This window comes from Camellia sinensis, chromosome 7 (genome assembly GCF_055761805.1).
Source record: "Camellia sinensis isolate YWXY chromosome 7, ASM5576180v1, whole genome shotgun sequence".
NCBI lineage: Eukaryota > Viridiplantae > Streptophyta > Magnoliopsida > Ericales > Theaceae > Camellia > Camellia sinensis.
Window position 1 is genome coordinate 188530828 of NC_138967.1, and position 23190 is coordinate 188554017.

Genomic DNA, 23190 nt, shown 5'->3' on the forward strand with positions numbered 1-23190 from the left:
CTCTTTTTCACCCATGTCGATGGAGAGTAACTGGTCAATCTCCACAGGGGTTTTGGTGTTTGTTCTAAACCTTATGACAAACGCCTCCGCCAATTACGCCCAAGAGGCTATGCTTCCTTCTGGAAGTTTTTCAAACGAAGTCAAGCCTAGATCGCCAAGGCTTGACGGGAAGATGATGCACATTAGAGCCTTGTTTCGCCGATATACCGCCATAACCTGGCGGAAGTGGCTTAGGTGAATGTAAGGGTCCGTTTTCCCCTCATACGTAGTGAATTTGGGCTGAAGGAAGCCTGTAGGTAGGGGCGCGTTTTCAATTGCCGGAACGAACGGCGAGGTCTGCAGATTTGCTAATGCTTTGTCCGTCGATTCATAGGCAGGGCGTGGTAATGGCATTCCAACCTCGACGCTTCCATGTGATCGAGGAGCCAATCGTTGAAGGGCAGAAACTCTGCGAGGGTCGCGCGCCCTGGTGTCCTTCTTCCATCGTGCCTTTTCTTCCAGCATGATCCGCAAATTGGATGATCTGGGCAACTCCGTCTGTTTGGATGATGTTTGGTGCGAGTGTGAGGGTCGGTAGGTACTTCCCTCTGTGTAAGACCTCAATGATCTCGTTCTCTCAGACCTGGAGTAACGAGTTCTGGAGGTTCTAGATTGAGTATCGCCTGTCCTGAGGCTTCTACTCTCTGCTTGTGATGGTGTGGAATGCCTTCCATGGTCTTCTGAGCGGCGAGGGGGCGTCTTATTTTTGCGCCCCTCTCTTGTCGCTACTCCTTTTCCCTTCATCTGGCGCTTCAAGGCCTCCATGTCCGCCGCCATCTTCCTTATTAATTCGTCTTGCTCCTTCACGCGGTCCTCCAGAACTTGAGGATCAATCCTCCGCCTTTGCCTGTCAGGACTTTGTGAATGAGAGTGACGGGGGCTGTTAGCCTGCCTCCCCCTATTATCCCTCCTGGAGTTATGTCGTTGGGGCTCCAAGTCCGCCATGGGAGGGATAGAAGGTAGTCCTTCACGCTTTGCACCCCCATCTGGTGTTTTCCCGTCGATGGCGGACTGTGGTAAATCTTTATTGTGCGCCATTGTTCCTAAAGAGGTAAAGCTTGATCAAGAGGTTTTGTCCTGTCTGTTTTTTCCCACAAACGACGCCAATTCCTCATTATTAATCCCCTCACTATTAATCCTCTCACTATCAATCCCCTCACTATCAATCCCCTCCATTATATCTCCCAAAACAAACGGGACCTAATCTCCCTTAAGTGCAAATATATATATATATATATATATAAAACATATTTTAGAATTTTAATGTAATTATATTGACATTGTTTTTAATAAGACTACTGTTGGGTTGGCAGGCCACCAATCTTGTGCCCTAACTTGGATTGTGCATGTCCAATCTACGGTCGACTGGAGACAAAACTTAGCCAAAATAAAATAAATAAATAAACAAATTTTAAATAAATATTATATAAATAAAAAAAAATCATACGTAATGATATGACTCATTAAGAACCATTCATTTCAAAACAAAACATCATTTTTTGAATGAATAAAAAAAGCCATTAAATATATATTTATTTACAATAATGATATTGTCACATCATTTTTGTGATTTTTTTTTTTTTTTTTTGCATAAACTGAGAAATCAGTGGTGCTACATGCACCAATCAGTGTACTAACTAGTGTACTAATTGATAATGCGACATAATTTTTTAAAAAAATTGATATTTGTAATTTGTATAATGATGTGGCATAATTTATGACATTATTATTGACCGCACTCATTATACAAATTACAAATACTCAAAACTTCTTAAATTATGCCACATCATCAATTGATACACTAGTTAATACACTAATTGGTGTATATAGCATTATTCTTGAGAAATACCCAATCCCCCATTTCATCACCCTCAATTGCACCTTTAATGAGATGCCAAATAATACCAACCAATCAACTCTTTAAATTCTTCTCTCCTTTCAAAGTTCTTCCATCCTTTCAAAATTATTTTCCATCCCATTAGAAGTGTAATTTGAGAGTGATGAAATGGAGGATTGTAGCAAAACTCATATAAAGTTTATGTATGGTTAAAATTTTCCATTTTAAATAGTTAGTACTGATTGTGGGGAAACATGTCCATCAAATTCTAGGGGAAAAAAGATAACCTCTCGAGGAGAGTGATAGATAACCAATGGAATAAATGTACATCTCCAGGTAAACTTGCAAATAAATAGAAGAAATACCACGATAACTACAAAAAATGTAAAATCTCATTAGTTAAAGCTAAGGCATGTTAAGAGGAAATGCTTATTTAGAAAGATTCAATTTGTTCAGTGGGTAAATTGGCAAGTTCTTTTCTCTCTTTCTTTCTCCCCTTTTATAGATGATCCGTAATTGGTTACTTTGGTTCAAGCAATACCACAATACAGGTTTTGCCTTCGCAAGTCCCCATATAATCTCGCAAGTCCCCATCACAAGCTATTAAAATCAAATCACCGTCCTCATCTTTATACTTGACACAATAAGTTCCAGCCTCTAGGCTTAGCCTCTGGGCCACTTCTTGCTGCAACTCTGTGAGCCCCGATGACGAAGACAGACGAAACTTAATTGCATTACCTTCTGCATATTTTGCTTTCATAGTCACAACATTGGCATCTTGCATCGTCGTATCATGTGGCTCGGTGTGAACAATAGTGGCTGGGGGTTGAGCAGAAGGAAGATGATCAAGATTCAATAGTGAGCTTTGTTCCAGATCAACACACAGGGCTGATGCATCGAGTTGAGAGCAACCAACCTTGTTTATCTTGTGAGGTGGCCAGCTCTCTATACCAAAAGTTGTGCATACACGCTTCAATGTAGATTTTCTAACTGCGAAAGGAAAAATCAAAATAAGAGAACTTACTTTCTATTTGTTTCTGCAAAAAGCTCAATATATATGCTCTACCAAAGAGTCCATCTAGTTGAAATAACTACCGACATCACAAGTAACATTACATTTTAATTTAAGAAAGTGCAAGCATACCTTTGAGGCTTTTTGCAGCATTCTCAAGGCTCAATTCTGAATTTTGTAGGATATCCTCTAACGGAATTTTAATTTTAACTCCGATATTGTTGCCATCTCTTTTTGACATCTTTACTGTGCCTCCAGATTTGTTGCCTTTTCTTTTTGACACTTTTACTGTGCTTTTCTCTTGTGTACAAGTAATAGCAAAGTTGTTATGTTCTGTACCGCTAACATTGCTTCCAATATTTATGGCATTCACTAGTTGTTGATCTGACGAATCCACTTGCATTACCTCAACTTCACTTTGTGAGAGTTCCAGCAGAGGCAAAGATATAGTGGTTTGGGGGATTTGAACAGGATCAAGTTTCTCACCATTTTGAATACTAATTTCTTCAATATGTAATTCTTCCCTAAGTTCTCTAGAAGCAACCCTAAGACAACGAAAATTTTTCCTCATTGTTTCCAATATTTTCCTTAATAAGGTATGTGGGTTTTCACTGGCATTGTTGCTCATCGGCATAAAAAACTCTAGCACGTAAACATCATTTCCAGTGCAATTGTTCTCCAAGCATATTGCGAAGCAACCGCTTAGTCTAGTCTGTCCTGCATAGTATGCCAACGGGTACTCTGTTATGCTAAGTAGAGTTACATCCCTGCAGAATACCATATTAGTGGACAAAAGTGCTCTCCCAACAACCCCCACCCCATTCTTTAAGTGAAACAAAGAACTATTACGACAAAATTCCACTACATCATAGTCATCTTCATCTTCATCTTCACCATAGTCACCGTTGCGGTAAGAACAACGTACACCAAGGACGCCACCATCAACCAGAGGCCTACATGGCCAACCTACCTTGCATGGAACCCATGCCTGAGCTAAAGGTAAATCATAAGCTTCACATACGACTTTCAACACATTCTTGATTTCATCCAAGGCAACTGTACGAGCTTCATTTTGAGCCTCATCCTAGTTTGAAAGTATTGTCACATCCAGGTATTAGTCAAAAAATATTCCTCACCATATTAATTTAAGAAAAATAAAAAACCAAATTTGACATTGCATAATAGTTTGTTGCTTACTAATTCCATGTCCTTGTGATCAAATTCAATTGAACATTTCAGACCTTTCTTCTGCAGGGGAATGGAAAGATGCAGCTGAGAAATCTCATGAACTTCGAAATGTAGAATAATATTTTGCAAATAAAAGGAAGCATATAAAAAACTCTATAATGGAAAAAATTCAGTCCATCGTAATATCTATTATCATGTGTTGGTTCGATAAAAAGGAAAGAATATACATTGGAATTTTGGAAATGAAATCACCATATTCTCCAATTTAGGAGAATGGTCATTTTATTGGAAAGTCAAAGATTACTAGCCATTCTATTCAAGCCTACAATCATTCCTACGAAGAAAACACTACCTTAGTGTAGTAATGTCATTCCAGTTCGGCAACCAAACTAGGAATTGCACTCTCATTTAGAACACATCCAACCAACGAAATGAAAGAGACTTGACATAAGATTCTTATTATGCTTCATTGAATTGTTCCTGCCATCCAAACATGATGTTTTAAAACACTTATGATCTAGAAAGATGAGAATGTGGTTTACTCTTTTGTGTGTTAACCCCTCCGAGCATAGTTAACGAACACATGACAAATTTAACGGAGTGTTTAACACTTGCATTAAAGCATTATTTTTCTTTCTCTTTGAACAGGCAAAGCCCCACCAACTTATTACACAAACATACACACCAAACCACTGTAGATGTTCTAAGAGAGAGAGTGTAATGAGTAATCAATATTAACAAGATATTGAAAATGCCAATTTGTGAGTGAGTGGGGGGCTAACCTCAAAATCTTCATGTATTCCGCACTGCAAATAGCCGTAAAAACTAGGGGCTACCGACGGTGTCACTACTTCAATTACGCCAACACACCTTTGGGTAGAAGATTCAAAGACTGGGAAAGCCAAAGATTGTTGGACTCCGCAACGTAGAGCATCGTCACGCTGTGGATACTCAGTGATAGAGTAAAACGCCACATCAGGAGTGGATTCGGGTAATTGATCCTTGAACACTCGGCCAGGAAGAGGAAGGTGTTGTTCACAAGTCTTCCCCCCATCCAAATCAATGTCAAATTTAGAATCCATACAGATCATCCTATACCCACAAAGTCCTTCAATAACTTCATAATCACAAAATTCTGTTTTTAGAGAGAAAGGTTGGTTTCGAGTTGTAAGAAAAGACCGGCCCTCTTTTGTTGTTATGGGTGCCCAAAATTGAACTAGCCTCGGAGAAGCACGCCAATGGTTCATAATGCTGTAAAGCAAATCTCTGATGGTCTTGTTTAAGTTGGAAATATCTGATAAAAACAAACAAATTTCAGGAGAGGATTGATTTCAAAACAAGGTAACATTATTGATTTAAATTGACTTGAAACGACTAAACTATAAAACAAATAAATAAATAAATATTCAAATCTAAAAATAATAATCATAATAAATAAAGAAAGAGAGATAGGAGTAACTCACTGCCGTCGGGGAGAGTAGAAGGACGTTGGGGTTCGTCGTTGTAACGCCCTCAAAATAAACCCATAATAACCATAACATTAACATGCATTTATAAAAGAAAATGAATCATTTGAGTTAGTCATCAGAGTATTCTTATTGACAGACATTACTTGTAACATCAAAATAAATGCCCTAAGGGCTTACATCTTTCCAAGCTAACACTTGGACGCAAAAAGGATGAGTACTAACTCATTTACAAGTTAAGCCCTAGGCTTGAATGTTTACATGAAATCCCAAAAATAACAAAATAAAATATATAACTAAAGACAAGTCTTCAACATCCCAAACATCAAATCCTTCCAGGCTAAGTCCGTGAAGGTAGCTTATCACCTGAACCTGAAAATGATGTTCCCATAAAGGGTGAGCCACAGCCCAGTAGAAAAATACTAAACCAAATATAAGCAATGAATAAAGCTATAGCATTCAATAGATGGTTAATCAAGATAATCAATTTTATTATTAAACAGTCTCATAACACTAATGTCTAAGACACATTTCACTTTCCATTATTATCAACATGGCTCAGAACTTGGCCAAACTTACAACAGTGAATTATATATCATAATCACATTACTTCCAATATCAACAAAACAAATGAGACTCATGCTCATATCAAAACACTTCATACTTCCCATTTGATACACATTTTAGTGCTGTATCAATAATCATGTAAAAACACTTCAATATAATAAGCACACATAAAAATGGTGCTAATGGAGTCCATCCCCTATCTCCTCCCAAACAAAAATCCGGTTTAGAGGTCCATCCCCTATCTTCCCCTAAACCGTGGAGTACATCCCCTATCTCCTCCCACACAATATGCAAATGCAATGCTCAACCAATACACGTATTTTCAGTATTAATTCAATAGTCAAATTAATGACTTAACCAATGTGATTAGTTTCAGTTATTCCTAATCCACATGCAATGTCTACAACAATCACGACTATCCTCCACCGATAGCCCAAAACAGTTATTTCTAGACTGGAAATAAATATATCAACAATTTAATAGGTGAGTGATTTAAATCATCCAACTACACCATTTAATCTATGAATTCATCAATTTCATGAATTTAACCAAATTCCCCAATTCCCTTAAATTAATTTTACAAATTAATTTACAACTAGGGTTTTTCCCAAAATTATCTAAGTGACCTCAACATCTTAAAATACCAAAACTTAGAACAAAGCTTATAGAATAGAGTAGGAAATCCCTACCTTGAAGATCACAACTAAAATAGAGAAGATGGAGATGATGACCCAAAATCCAAAGTGCTCCAAATCCTCTCTTTTTCAGATTAAAAGAAAGATCTCGTGAAGCTCTACCTTTCTTCCAAAGGAACTAGGGTAGAAGACCACCGGAAATAGATCAAATCTTGGAGAGAAGGTAAGAGTAGAGAGAGAGACTCTCAAGGGGCGGTTTTTAAAAGTTAAGAGATGAAAAGGTAGGTCAAAAAGTGATCAGAAAAGTGAAATCACGGACTGATGTAGTCGACTCTACGCTCGAGCGTAGAAAGCCCCGCTCGAGCGTAAGACACAGAATCATGCTCGAGCGTGAAGAAAGCCGCTCGAGCGTCGATTGCACCCTTTCAGAAGTTTTGCAGGAGCTGCACCCGCTCGAGCGTCAAACTCCCCGCTCGAGCGGAGGAGCAAAAACAAGGGATCACGCTCGAGCGTAAAAACTACCGCTCGAGCGGAAGAACTGCAGAGCAAAATACTGGGAGATGGAAAATCCCGCTCGAGCGTCAAAACTCCCGCTCGTGCGGAGAAGCAACAACGAAGGGCCCGCTCGAGCGTTAAAACCTCCGCTCGAGCGTGAAGGCCAAAATCTGGGCATCACCTATTGGCATCAACAATCAATCAACCTGTAACAGACCCGCCCAACACAACCTATAATTCAAATACTAAGAGATTAAAGGACAACAACAACCAATAAGTAATGACAGGATCCACGGAACCTAAGTCCGGATACAATAATTTAAAGAGAAAAGACCGGGGTCGCTATAACCTCCCCTCCTTAAAAGAATTTCGTCCCCGAAATTTAGCACAAGGTTTCGAAAACAAGTTTTTCTCAAATTCCAACAATATGATAACTCACTAATAAACAACTTGACCCAACACCGGCCATTCCATCTCTTAACAAAGAGATATGCCACAATATGCAAAACAACCATATATTTCAACCTGCATTAACACTATGCAATTTTCTTTCAATTTCAACAATTTTCAATATATTCAATATATACAATGTTCCATTAAACTTCCATTTCGAGGCAAGTTCCAGAATATTTCCATTAACCAAAACATTCTAAATGTTTTACAGCTTAAGACATATATAAAAAGCTTTAAAGTTTGACAATATTACAAAATCTAACTACAAGATTACAAATCAATAAACATGTCCGGATATTTCTCGCGGACTTCCAACTCACGTTCCCATGTGGCTTCCTCCACCCCGTGATGTTTCCACAAAACTTTCACCAAAGGAATGGTCTTGCCTCGCAAGACTTGATCCCGTTTATCCAAGACTCGAACCGGTCTCTCCTCATACGAGATATCCTCATCAACTACTAAATCGGTCCAATCCAATACATGTGATGGATCCGGCTCATACTTCCGAAGCATACTCACATGAAACACGTCATGTACTCCGGACAACTGCGGCGGCAAAGCTAAGCGATAAGCAGTCTCGCCAATCCTCTCAAGGATCTCAAAAGGACCAATGAATCGAGGGGACAACTTCCCGCTCTTCCCAAACCTCATCAATCCCCGTCTTGGTGATATCTTCAAAAAGACATGATCACTCACCTCAAACACCAAAGGTCTCCTCCTACGGTCGGCATAAGATTTCTGACGACTCTGGGCTGTAACAAGCCTCTTACGGATAAGCTCAACCTTCTCCGTCGTTTCCCTCACTAACTCCGGACCCAACAGAGGTGCATCACCCACCTCGGCCCAACAAACAGGTGACCTACACGGTCGGCCGTATAAGGCCTCAAACGGTGCCATACCGATACTAGATTGGAAGCTGTTGTTGTAGGCAAACTCCACTAATGGCAAGTGCCTCTCCCATGACCCGCTAAAGTCAAGAACACAACCCCGAAGCATATCTTCAAGGATCTGAATAGTACGCTCGGACTGCCCATCAGTCTGAGGATGATAGGCTGTGCTAAAGGTCAACTTAGTACCTAAGGCGCTCTGTAAGCTCTGCCATAATCTGGTAGTAAAACGAGGATCTCTATCCGAGACGATCGTCACTGGAACCCCGTGCAATCTCACTATATCCCGAATATACAAGTCGGCAAGATGATCTACCGTATCTCTCACGCGCATAGGAATAAAATGCGCCGACTTAGTTAACCGGTCTACAACCACCCAAATAGATCACTACCCCGCTGAGTCCTCGGAAGACCCACAACGAAGTCCATAGTGACGTGCTCCCACTTCCACTCAGCAATAGGCAAGGGTTGCAACAAACCCGCTGGCCTCTGATGTTCAGCCTTCACTTGCTGACAAGTAAGGCACTTAGATACGAAAGCTGCCACATCCCTCTTCATACCCCGCCACCAGAACTGGCGACCCAAATCCCGATACATCTTAGTGCCTCCCGGATGCACCGCAAGGCGTGAATGATGAAAATCTCGGAGTACCTCTTCTCGATGAGACTCCGGCACAAACAGACGGTCTCGGTATCTCACACTCAGGTCGGGATACACCGTCAAACCTTTCTCAACCTTCCCACCAGAAATCTTCTCACGGAGGGATTCTACCTCAAGGTCGCCCCTCTGAGCCTCTAACACTCGAGTCACAAGTGTAGGTTGCGCAATAACAGAAAACAAGGCCGCAGCCTCAACGGATTCGCCCAGAAGCAAATCAAACTCTCCAAGTGCACCTAACATCTCCCACTCTCGGATGGCTATACTAGCTATGTCACCAACAGGTTTCCTGCTAAGGGCGTCGGCCACCACATTGGCTTTTCCCGGATGATAATGCAATTCAAAGTCATAATCCTCAATAAATTCCATCCACCTCCTCTGCCTCAAGTTCAAGTCTTTCTGTGTGAACAGATATTTCAGACTCTTATGATCCGAGAATACCTCGAACCTCTCACCGTAAAGATAATGCCTCCAAATCTTCAAGGCAAATATCACAGCTGCTAACTCTAAATCATGCGTAGGGTAATTCTTCTCGTGAACTTTCAACTGACGTGAGCCATAGGCAACCACTTTCCCCTCTTGCATCAACACACAACCAAGACCCTCTCGTGAGGCGTCACAATAGACTGCATAACCCAACCCTCTCTCCGGAATAATCAAGACTGGAGCAGTGGTCAGTCTAACTTTCAACTCCTGGAACGACTTTTCACAAGTCTCACTCCAAGCAAATTTGACTCCCTTCCGAGTCAATCTAGTCAAAGGCGAAGCTAATCTGGAGAAATCTCTTACAAACCGGCGATAATACCCAGCTAATCCCAGAAAACTGCGGATCTCAAACACACTCTTAGGCTGTACCCAATCTTGCACTGCCTCTGTCTTGGATGTATCAACAGACACCCCTTCCCATGAAACTACATGGCCTAAGAACTTCACCTCCTCTAGCCAGAACTCACACTTCCCAAACTTAGCATAAAGCTGATGGGCTCTAAGTAAATCAAGCACCACCCTCAAGTGTTCCTCGTGCTCTTCCTCTGAAGGTGAATAGATAAGGATGTCGTCCACGAAGACGACTACAAAACGATCTAGAAATTCCCGGAATATCCGGTTCATCAAATCCATAAATACTGCCGGTGCGTTGGTGAGCCCAAATGGCATCACCAAAAACTCATAGTGGCCATACCGCGTACGGAATGCCGTCTTTGGAATATCCTCCTCCCTGACTCTCAACTGATGATAACCTGATCTCAAGTCTATCTTCGAGAAACAACGGGAACCTTTCAACTGATCGAACAGATCATCTATACGGGGCATAGGGTACTTATTCTTAACCGTAGCCCGATTCAATTTCCGGTAATCTATACAAAGTCTCAAAGCACCACCTTTCTTTTTAACAAAGAGGGCCGGTGCTCCCCAAGGCGAAACACTAGGACGTATAAAGCCTTTATCTAGCAACTCCTGGAGTTGGATCTTCAACTCAACTAACTCAGCTGGGGCAAAACGATAGGGTGCCATAGAAATCGGCGCCGTGCCGGGCACTAAGTCAATAGAGAATTCAATCTCTCGATGCGGTGGCAAACCAACAAGATCCTCGGGAAAAACCTCCGAGTACTCACACACCACCCTTGGCAATACAATCTGAGTCTCACCGTCCTCACTAATCGAAAGGTTAGCAAGTAGACCACTAAGCTCACTCCGTCCTCGCGGAACATACCCCGGTGGCAAAACACTACCAACACGGTCCCCCAGAAAATGAAAACACTCACCATTCACGGTACAACAAGTGACTCTCTGGCGGTAGCAATCAATAACTGCCCGGTATGACGATAACCAGTCCATACCCAAAATAACATCGAAACCTCTCATAGGCATAACTACGAAGGAAAATGGGATTCTATGGTAATCAACCTCTATATCACAACCCCTAACACCGTGTTTCAAAATCAATTCACCCCCAAGAGGCGACACTACACAAATAGGAGATGCTAACTGTGCTAACTCCAACTCCAAAACAGATGCAAATGCAGCAGACACAAAGGAATGAGATGCACCCGTATCAATCAAAACATTAGCAACCGAGTTGCAAAACAAGAAAGTACCTCTCACAACAGATGGAGCCGGTACAAGATCCTGCGCGGTAACAGCATACACGCGCCCAGATGACCTCTGATCAACCTGCTCACCCCTAGGAGCATAAGATTGTTGCACCGACTGAGACGATGAAGCCCCCTGATTGGCCCTCGAGGCCTGACCCGACTGAGCTGGCTGTTGACCCTGAATCTGCCTCAAACCAGATGCACCAGGTGTGCCACCCAACTGCGGGCAATACCTCTTCATATGCCCTGGCTGACCACACTGATAACACGAGAGTGGCTGGCCTCTACCCTGACTCTGGCTCTGAGATCGAGCCGAAGATGATGCTGCTCTCTGCACTCCTCCCCTCTGAGGACAAACTGGAGACTTGTGGCCCAGCTGGCCACACTTGAAGCAGGTAATGCCTCCTTGACTGCCTTTCCCCGAACTAGCACTCGGCACAGGAAAAGTCGATCTAGAAAAACTACTCTGAGACTGTTGGGGATTAAAACCCTTCTGTCTCCTACCATCACTCTGACCATCCTGACTCCTCTTGGAGCCCTTCTGTCCTTCCTCCTCCTCCTGCATCATGATTTCCATGTGGGCTGCAGCATCAACCAAACGCCCATAATCCCGAATCATAGTTCCCCCAACTCTCAGCTTGAGGCCACGCCTCAACTTCCTCTCAAACTCAATACAGCGGCGTTCCTCAGACGCCACCAATTCAGGTGCAAACCTGGATAAACTAGTAAATGCAGCCTCAAACTCGGCCACTGAAGAACTCGACTGCTTAAGCTGGCAGAACTGGTCTCTCAGCTTCTCCCTAACTGCTGGAGATAAGAACTTCTCCTGGAAAGCATTCACAAAAGCCTCCCATGTACCTCCTATACGCCCCTTAGTGAACTTCCACCACTGACCCGCATCCCCCTTCAACTGGAATGATGTCAAGGTCACCTTCAACCCCTCGTCTTCGATGCCAAGCATCTCAAACGTCTTCGTTGTCTGTTCGAGCCATTCGTCTGCCTTAAGCGGCTCTTTAGGATCACCCACAAATTCATCCGGATTAGACCGGAAGAATTCCCTCTTCAGAAAGGAAGGTCCTGCATCCGCAACAACAACCTGGGCTTGATTCTCAGCCCTAAGAATGCCTACAGACTCCCTGAATGCCCCTGCTATCTCTCGGGCTAAAGCGCCCATAGCCTGCTGGCCTACTGGCTCGGCCACATTGGCCTGGCCAATTCCCTCATGAACTGCCGGAATCTCCTCTGGCACCGGTACCTCCTGCCTACCCGGCCTACCACGCCTACCGCGTCCTCGTCCTCGCCCTGACATCCTAATAAAGGAAACAAACAAAGACGTTAGCACATTAATAAATGTGCCGAAACTAAACACTCGCGTCCTAATGCATTGGACAAAAATAATTCATTCCACGTAAGCACATAATCACATAAGCACCTACGAATTTCATTCCCGGATAATGATAGTCCCAATGCGTTACTATAGTTCCGGTTGGAAGCAGCAGTGATCAAGTGCCTTTCCAACAAGACTACTAGAACTCAAGGGTCCAATCAACATCCTAGAAACTACATTCCATACCCACATAATCACATAAACATGTTATCACATAAGCATATAACGTTACACTAAGTCTCTATCAAACGAGACGAACCCATTGTGATACTAATCACTTCCCACGTACCCAAAGTATTCAAACCTGGTACGCTCTGATACCAAGTTGTAACGCCCTCAAAATAAACCCATAATAACCATAACATTAACATGCATTTATAAAAGAAAATGAATCATTTGAGTTAGTCATCAGAGTATTCTTATTGACAGACATTACTTGTAACATCAAAATAAATGCCCTAAGGGCTTACATCTTTCCAAGCTAACACTTGGACGCAAAAAGGATGAGTACTAACTCATTTACAAGTTAAGCCCTAGGCTTGAATGTTTACATGAAATCCCAAAAATAACAAAATAAAATATATAACTAAAGACAAGTCTTCAACATCCCAAACATCAAATCCTTCCAGGCTAAGTCCGTGAAGGTAGCTTATCACCTGAACCTGAAAATGATGTTCCCATAAAGGGTGAGCCACAGCCCAGTAGAAAAATACTAAACCAAATATAAGCAATGAATAAAGCTATAGCATTCAATAGATGGTTAATCAAGATAATCAATTTTATTATTAAACAGTCTCATAACACTAATGTCTAAGACACATTTCACTTTCCATTATTATCAACATGGCTCAGAACTTGGCCAAACTTACAACAGTGAATTATATATCATAATCACATTACTTCCAATATCAACAAAACAAATGAGACTCATGCTCATATCAAAACACTTCATACTTCCCATTTGATACACATTTTAGTGCTGTATCAATAATCATGTAAAAACACTTCAATATAATAAGCACACATAAAAATGGTGCTAATGGAGTCCATCCCCTATCTCCTCCCAAACAAAAATCCGGTTTAGAGGTCCATCCCCTATCTTCCCCTAAACCGTGGAGTACATCCCCTATCTCCTCCCACACAATATGCAAATGCAATGCTCAACCAATACACGTATTTTCAGTATTAATTCAATAGTCAAATTAATGACTTAACCAATGTGATTAGTTTCAGTTATTCCTAATCCACATGCAATGTCTACAACAATCACGACTATCCTCCACCGATAGCCCAAAACAGTTATTTCTAGACTGGAAATAAATATATCAACAATTTAATAGGTGAGTGATTTAAATCATCCAACTACACCATTTAATCTATGAATTCATCAATTTCATGAATTTAACCAAATTCCCCAATTCCCTTAAATTAATTTTACAAATTAATTTACAACTAGGGTTTTTCCCAAAATTATCTAAGTGACCTCAACATCTTAAAATACCAAAACTTAGAACAAAGCTTATAGAATAGAGTAGGAAATCCCTACCTTGAAGATCACAACTAAAATAGAGAAGATGGAGATGATGACCCAAAATCCAAAGTGCTCCAAATCCTCTCTTTTTCAGATTAAAAGAAAGATCTCGTGAAGCTCTACCTTTCTTCCAAAGGAACTAGGGTAGAAGACCACCGGAAATAGATCAAATCTTGGAGAGAAGGTAAGAGTAGAGAGAGAGACTCTCAAGGGGCAGTTTTTAAAAGTTAAGAGATGAAAAGGTAGGTCAAAAAGTGATCAGAAAAGTGAAATCACGGACTGATGTAGTCGACTCTACGCTCGAGAGTAGAAAGCCCCGCTCGAGCGTAAGACACAGAATCATGCTCGAGCGTGAAGAAAGCCGCTCGAGCGTCGATTGCACCCTTTCAGAAGTTTTGCAGGCGCTGCACCCGCTCGAGCGTCAAACTCCCCGCTCGAGCGGAGGAGCAAAAACAAGGGATCACGCTCGAGCGTAAAAACTACCGCTCGAGCGGAAGAACTGCAGAGCAAAATACTGGGAGATGGAAAATCCCGCTCGAGCGTCAAAACTCCCGCTCGAGCGGAGAAGCAACAACGAAGGGCCCGCTCGAGCGTTAAAACCTCCGCTCGAGCGTGAAGGCCAAAATCTGGGCATCACCTATTGGCATCAACAATCAATCAACCTGTAACAGACCCGCCCAACACAACCTATAATTCAAATACTAAGAGATTAAAGGACAACAACAACCAATAAGTAATGACAGGATCCACGGAACCTAAGTCCGGATACAATAATTTAAAGAGAAAAGACCGGGGTCGCTATAGTCGTCTTCTCGGCTCCAGAAAACCACTCCATAGAAATATTCTCCAAGACAGGCGTAAAACTTTGGATGCGACCGGTTGAGTTCCTTGGACATATATTTCTTGAAATCGTCAGGGAAATACGATAAATATTTCTCTTGTGCGTCGGCCATTTTCTGAGAAATCAATCGGGGACCTTCCAGTCCCAACTATGGTGTTTAAATACAATTTTTTCAAGCAACTGTTGTTCAAATTGGGTACCAAAAGGGTCAGACTTCAAAATGGTTGCGTTCAAAGGGTTTTTTCCATCGAGGAGTTCAAAAGGCTCATTCCCCCTCTACAAAAAAAAAAATAAAAATAAATAACAAGTCAAGTCAATATTTTCTTAAGTCCCCCTTTGTTAGATTATTATTTTTTATTTATTTATTCCCCCTTTGTTAGATTATTATTTTTTATTTATTTATTTTTTAAGATAGATAAAAGCCAAAACAAAAAAAATTAGGATACTCAACTCTGGTTTGGCTATTATTTTTGGGCTAAAAAAGCAAAAAATAATAAATAGGTTAAATAAATTAATAAAAAATATATCACATCTAATTCATAATTATTACACTTTTTTCTTACAAAAGTAAAAAAATTCAAAAAATCCAAACTAAACGAGGCTAAAAAAGTTCAAACACAAAAAATTAGTTATAGTTTCGTTTGGTTTTTTTGTCTAAAAAAGTATAAAAACACAAAATTGACTACATAAGTCAATAAGACAAAATGTCACATCCAAACCATAATCATTATACTTTTTCTCTCACAAAAATAAAAACGAAACCATAAAAGCCAAACCAAACAAGGCTAAAAAAGTTAAACTAAAAAAGTCGTAACATAAAAAAGTCAGCTAAAAAAGCCAATGCCAAACAAAGATTATACTAGTCAACGTTAAATGAAGTTTCAGCAAAATATTTCGATCCATTTAAATTAACCAAATCAAATTGATCACATTTTTTATGGATGCATGATAACGAGCGGACGGTTGCGAATTAATTTTTTTCAATCTACCTAGTTTTGGACGGATGGCAGATTTGAAATTCCTTTAGCCGTAATCGAACAGCCAAACTGCAAGCACCCTTGGTAATTTATAAGACTTTATATTTTCAATTTGTTTAGATATTCTCTTTATATTTTTAATTCCAAAATATTTTAGATATTCTATTGTGTTTTCAATTTAGAAATCTTTTTATCAAATAACAAGTGTTGATATTTGGTATTTTTATATAAAAAATATAATGCTTAATTTTGTTATTTTTTTAAAATCAAATTAAATAGTTTTTGAATAAAAAAAATAATAAGTGACACTGAACAAATAGGTGAAATTTTGGACACATAGATTAAAATAATATGATCTTTTAAATTATTATTGTTTTTATGGCCTTAAAAACTTAAAGCTTGGAGTTGTTGCCCCCAAAGTTTCAAAATTAAATTTATGGCCCAGTGCCCTATACCTTTCATATCTTCAATTTAAATTTGAACACTTATTACTTGATAATTTGATGAGTTTATAAACATTATAAAAATTTAAGTTATTCAAACTCAACTCAATTAGACTGAAAAGATAAATAACACTTATTACTTGATAATTTGATGAGTTTATATACATTATAAAAATTTAAGTTATTCAAACTCAACTCAATTAGACTAATAAATAAGCCAAACTTAAGTATATTTAATAAAAACTCAATAATCCAATGAAATTTTTAACAACTTTATTAATCAGCTCAACTCAGTTGATTCACTAAACACATCGACAGAAGTGCTTCTTCAGTATGCATTGATCAATGTATTTTAGGTGATAGGCATTCAAAATTTCATAAACACCAGTGCGAGGGATGAATTCTGTCTCAAGGACATAGCGTCAAATGATAGCCTTAATCATTCATCCGTTTTCCTATTCTACAATATATTTTCTGTAAGTTATACAATTTCAATTTTTCCAATTTCAATCCTTATTTCTATTATTTATAAATATTGTTTTGTTTTTTTAGAACAGTGTTGTTTGGTTTACTACAATAAATTTTTGTATTTCGGATTCTGCTTCTGTTTTGCAAAAGTACGAAGGGCTTTTCTTCATGTTTTAAAATTGTAACACTTTTTAATTTCCAACAAGAAAAATGTTAAAGAAAAACAAATTATATGTATTTAAAAATAAAAATTTTGTTGCCATTTTATAAAGAACTAAACAATATAAAATATTTAAATCAGATTTAACTCAGGCACAATCACTTTCAAAATATTTTTATTCTACCAACTAATACTAAATTTCTAAGTGATGAATTATAAAAAAAGATTGAATGCAAAAGCAATTGCAAAACTAACGGGTCTCGTTTGAGAACATGTTTTTTTAATAATTTTTTAGTTTTTTAACTAAAATATGATGTAAAAAAAAATTAGTATATTTGGGATAATTTTTTGATTTTTAACGAAAAGATGTGCAAAAAATAGAGAGAAATGAGAATTTTTAACTTTTTGATATAAATTGTTGACTTTTTAATTTTTTTTAATAACTTTTTAACTAAAAAAACCACTTACCATATGAGGCCAGCAAAAGTGATCATCTCTGCCTTGTGACTCAAAAACTGAGCCGTCTTGTCTTCAACCCAAGAAAAGTTCTTTAACTTTTTTAAGGACTTTCTTTTTTGTCAAAAAAAAAAAATAGAAGAAAATTTTGTAATCTCATTGCCGTTTATCTTCATTTTTATTGTTTGATCTAAGTTTAACTTAATTTCAAGGTGTATCTAACAATTTTTATTAAAGAGTTAATCACTATATTTTCTATATTTATGTGGTTATGCATAAGAAGATCACGCTTAATTGGCACACAAGATAAAAGGAGAATAAAGTTATTTTTTTGGATAAGCGGTGGGATGATGAGTCCCACAAGACAAGAGAGGATTGTGAAAACTAGTCTATATTTTCCTATCCTATGCTTAAAAGGGACGACATTAAATGAAATTATTATATGCTTAATTATTTTGTTTCATACATTTTTTTATCCTATGCCACTTATTATATTTCACAAGAATAGTGTCCTAAAAGGACAAGACTAAGTCTAATCCACTCTCTTTTATCCAGTAACCAAACATGTAGAATTCCTATCATATCCTTTGTCCATGCAAATGGATCAAGGAAGGAAAATAAGAAAGACGAAGATCTTCTCAACCTAAAATTCCTGCTTCCCTCTATCTAACACAATCTCAACCGGACAAGTATAGTGGGAATTTGGAAAACAAAAATTTCGAGACACTATCGTGTCAATATGGTGTATTGGATACACAAAATAAAAATTTTAAATACAGAAAATTGTGTATTACGGGAGAGAAGAATAGAGAATCCCAAACCAACTATTACTAATAATAAAAGTGGCCAATTGGGGAAGTTGAGTACCTATGCAGATTTCTTTTGTTTTCTAAGACGGCAAATCATTAAAATTAAAGACAAGTAAAATAATAACTTTATCATCCAACTCTCCCTATCTCTATAGATAGAGCTCAACCCATGTTTGCTTTTCACATCTCCACACTCAAGCTCAAGTTCTGCATTTGAATGCATACCACTAATATTTCTTAGTTTTATTAGTTACAAAAACTGAAAAAACGGCATTTTCAAGATAGAGATCAAATCTCTGTTATTGACTTTGGTAGCTATGATCAGTTTTTGCTCCCATTCCTTTGGAGTTCAGATCCTCTCCTTGCAGAGAGTTACGAGCATGCGTCCTTGCAACGGCTGAGATCAGCCGTTGCACATCCAACGGCTGAGATTAAAAAAAAAAAAAAAAAAAAAATTCAGATTTCTATTCTATTCGTTCCCGCCCGTCGCTATAGTATGAGAATCACTCTCACTCCTCAGTTTCACTCCGCCTTGCACTCCTCCCACTCACTCGTCCCCCTCCACTGAATCTACTCTCACCGGCGACCAGTCCCCCCCAGACGGCGGCACCGGCGACCCACTTCCAGGAACTGAGTTCTGAGACCATAGAGGAAGCAGGTTAGTATTCGAAACTCTGAACTGAAGATGTTAGGATTGTGTGATTGAGATTGAGAAAATATGTTTTAAATTTGAAAATTAGGGGCTTCGATGTCAGATTCGAACAGAAAAAACTGGTTTGATTTGGCTTTGATTCGAATAGGGATTCGAACAGAAAATAGGGCTTTGATTTGGGATTGAGAAATTAGGGCTTTGATTTCAAATCTCTGAATCTGAATAGGGCTTTGATTTGGGATTGAGAAATTAGGGCTTTGATTTCAAATCTCTGAATAGGGCTTTGATTTGGGATTGAGAAATGAGGGCTTTGATTTCAAATCTGTGAAACATTGACATGAATAATAAAAATCAGTGTTCATTTGGGCTTTGAATTTGCTTTCAGTGTTAATGAGTTTGTTCTGTGTATGAAATGTTATGGCAACTAATTCAGCATGAGTATTTGCTTTCAGTGTTAATTAGTTTGTTCTGTGTATGAAATGATAGTTGAACTAATTATCTGATTATGGCAATATGATAGTTGAAGTAATTATCTAAGTATGGCACATTTTGGTTTAGCAACCATTACTTAAAATCATACATTGTAGCAATATTCAGTTAGATAGGAGGAAAGTAATATTCAGTTACCTATCAAGTGGGTGAAGGAATATATTAAGCAAGTAGATAAAGAATTCCTCTTGGTTTGAAGTGCTATGCAAGTAGATAGGAAGCTCAACTTGTTGCATCCCACCCCTAGACTCTCGTGTTCAAGTAATCCCACCCCTAGACTTTCACCTTTGGCAACCTTTGGCACAAAGCATATCCTGCTTCTAACTCCTTGTATCGCTTCTCGTAAAGTACCCTTTCGAAATGCATGAAGAATTCATTTAAGTTAAAATCAGAACGAATGTAATCCTTCAAAAAAGCATTAAAAGATTCACTAAGTTGTGTGGTACTCATTCCCGCAGCCCATGTTGATCTAACATATGGCCAACCCCATTTTTCTTTCACCGCAAATGTCAATTTTAACCAATGGTTTTCATGCGCATCATATTTATCAAGCATTTCTGCCCACTCTAACTTCCATTGATTTGCATCTTCAATGTCAAACAAGAACTTATTTAGTACACCCTTTACCCCCTTATCTTGGAACAAACAATTAACATGCTTCAATGCATTTTGCATCAAATGCCAAGTACACAAACGGTGACTTGTGTCCGGCATAACGATGGGTATGGCTTTAGCCATTGCAGCATCTTGATCAGTGAACAGCGTTTTTGGTGCCTTTCCTGACATAGCCTGTAGAAAATTTTGAAACAACCATACAAACGATTCGGCGGTCTCATCATACAACAAGGCTGCACCAAATATAACTGTTTCCCTATGATGGTTGAATCCCACAAAAGACGCGAAGGGTCTATGTTCTTTGTTTAACTTGTAAGTAGTATCAAAAGTGACAACATCACCAAATTGGGCATAATCCATGATCATTTGTGCATCAGCCCAAAACATATTCGTTATTTGCTCTTCATTATCTAACTGGAAAGCATAAAAGAAGGAAGGATTCTGCAAAGATTTTTCTTTAAAGTATTGCAATACATTGCCTACTTCCCCATATGCTAAACTTTGTTGTCTTTTGGTTCTCAAATAATTTTTCTGATCTAACTTTGTAAACCCAAGACATTGCCTCCCACCAGCTTCCCTACCCATGAGTTCAAAAGACTGGCCTAAACGAAGACCAGATTGTGCCGCCAAATCTAACTCAATTGCTTGGGTAGTCGATATTTTTCTTTGTGACGGCAACATGTGGGCACACTCGGGTGATACAAGATCATGGTTGTGTTTTTCTTTGAAATCAGTGACAACATATTTCCCAGTACCCTCATCTAATTTGACATAAAGTCGAGCCTCACAACCGGTCCTAGTTTCAGCTCTTGGGTTTTTTGACAATGGGTCTCGTTTGTCACTCTTCCGAAATCCCTCCTTGTTGCAAACCAAAAGTCTACAAATAAGTTGGTTATTGATCTTGTTCTTCCTACAGAAATCCCTTCTTATGCTAAACCCCATTCCTCCTCCATATGTATTATAAAAATCATACACACATTGTTCAGAATCGAATGTCATTCCCTGTTTTGGCTTCCAAGCACAATCATTCTCAGGTTCCATATCCATATGAAAATGCAACTGAAAACCCATATAAATAAAATCTTAGCTACATAAATAAAAAATTCATCACATTCTAGTAAACACCTTATCTGTTCACATGACTGATTAAATAACTTATGTTACAAAATCATTTGGCAAACCTCTGATTAAATAGAGTAATCTTCAAAATCTGTGTTACACCAATGAAATCAATTCAACATATTTACTTTATAGAGTGCAGATCAATTATATTTCAAAATCTGTGTTAGAAATAAAATAGAGTGCAGATAGTGCAGATGTTGAATTAATTTTGGACATATTTAAAAACCCTATTGATTACATAACAATGAATGAGTGAGGATTTGCTGCTAGCATACTCACAATTTTTGAATGTTGAATTAAAAATAGGCAATTTTGATGAGGATCTGCTACTAGCATACTCACAAATTTTAAATGTTGATTACATAACCACGTGGTAACATACCCTATTGATTTCATTAACACAGATTTTGAATTAAAAGTAAAATCTGTAATTTCAAAATCTGTGGTTTAACACAAAATAAATTAACACATTTGTCCATTAAAAGTAATCTTCAAATACTGAAACTAATTAAATAGATTTTGAAACTGATTAAAATCTTAAAATACAGAAACTGATTGAATATTCAATCTGTAGATCTTCAAATACAGAAACTGATTGAATATTCAATCTGTAGATCTTCAAATACAGATTTTGTCTCTTAACACATTTGCCCATTAATTTTTTTATCTATTTTTTTTTTAATCTTAACAGATAGGTTAATCTTAACAGATTGGAAATCAACCTTAACAGATTTGTCCATATTTTTTACCCGTTAAGGTTCATTTCCATTACGCCGTTAAGGTTCATTTCCATTACGCCGTTACTATTTCTTTATCAATGAACCTATCTGTTAAGATTAAGCTTCATAAGGAAAAAACGCAGCAGTCTGGAGAGAGTAAGTCTACAGAGTAGTACAGTATTAAGCTTGATATACATTAATTTCTGATTTACAGAGGCAAAGGGGAACTGACCTGGCGTCGTCGGTCCTTGCAACGGCGTGGAGACTGGGTACACTGGGTCGCCGCCGGTATTGGGTCGCCGTTCAGTCGCCGTTCGGACAAGAACCACTGACTGTGTTCAATGAGTATGTGTTTTCCCACGAGTTCAGACCAACTCTATGTTTTGTTTTGGGCGGGAACGAATAGAATAGAAATCTGAATTTTTTTTTTTTTTTTTTTTTAATCTCAGCCGTTGGATGTGCAACGGCTGATCTCAGCCGTTGCAAGGACGCATGCTCGTAACTCTCTGCAAGGAGAGGATCTGAACTCATTCCTTTGAACCTAGTCCTTTGCAAGACTTTTACATTGCTGATACTAACAGCTCTAGTATTTTGCTTTATCTTACACAAACTTTTTATTAATTTCTTTATTCTCTTCTTATCAAATTTAGATGTGCATTAAATCATGGTGCTTAGGGGTGTGCGCAGTGCGGTTCGGGCAGTTTGAAGGTAAAATTACAAACCGAATGGCGGGTTGGCGGATTAGCGGATTGACAAATTACGGTTTGACAAATTGCGGTTTGAGCGGTTATTGACGGATTGAAGAATATTCTAACTAATTATCATACATTTGCATAATATATAATACTAATTTATATAATATTTTTTAGATATATAACACAAAGTAATTTTACATAATATGTTTCATATATATAACTACTAATTTGTAATAAATTTCATATCTTAAATATCTCTCACACTCATTTTTACATTGATATTTCATTGGAGGTTAAAAAATATATATGTATTAACTATAGCAGAGCGGAGCGGTTCGGTTGGCGAATTATAAGTTTTAAAGTTTAAACTGCAGTTAGCGGTTAGAACTGTGCGGATTGATGCGAATCGGTGTGATTTTAGCGGATTAGGCGGTATTTTGCATTTCATGTCATTAAACTTGGGTCAGATCTTTTATTTCTAAATCTTCCTATCACGT

At 38.6% G+C, this 23190-nt stretch overlaps 1 protein-coding gene and 1 pseudogene across 2 annotated transcripts in view; both read right to left on the reverse strand.

Annotated features, from left to right (window-relative positions):
* Positions 1-5568, reverse strand: part of LOC114280988 (protein NLP6-like) — an 89114-nt gene extending 83546 nt beyond the window's left edge. The window contains exons 1-3 of one of the 2 annotated variants that reach the window (XM_082880198.1): positions 4859-5568; positions 4086-4136; positions 3021-3972 (exon numbers count right to left, since the gene is read on the reverse strand). In XM_082880198.1, coding sequence (XP_082736324.1) covers positions 3021-3972; positions 4086-4136; positions 4859-5323 — 1468 coding nt within the window. In that variant the 5' untranslated portion in view covers positions 5324-5568. The remainder of the gene's footprint in view (positions 1-3020; positions 3973-4085; positions 4137-4858) is intronic. The other variant, XM_082880199.1, reaches the window with a different exon arrangement.
* Positions 5569-19815: 14247 nt separating this feature from the next.
* On the reverse strand, positions 19816-21099 carry LOC114322560 (protein FAR1-RELATED SEQUENCE 5 pseudogene; annotated as a pseudogene).
* Between the last annotated feature and the right edge of the window lie 2091 nt (positions 21100-23190).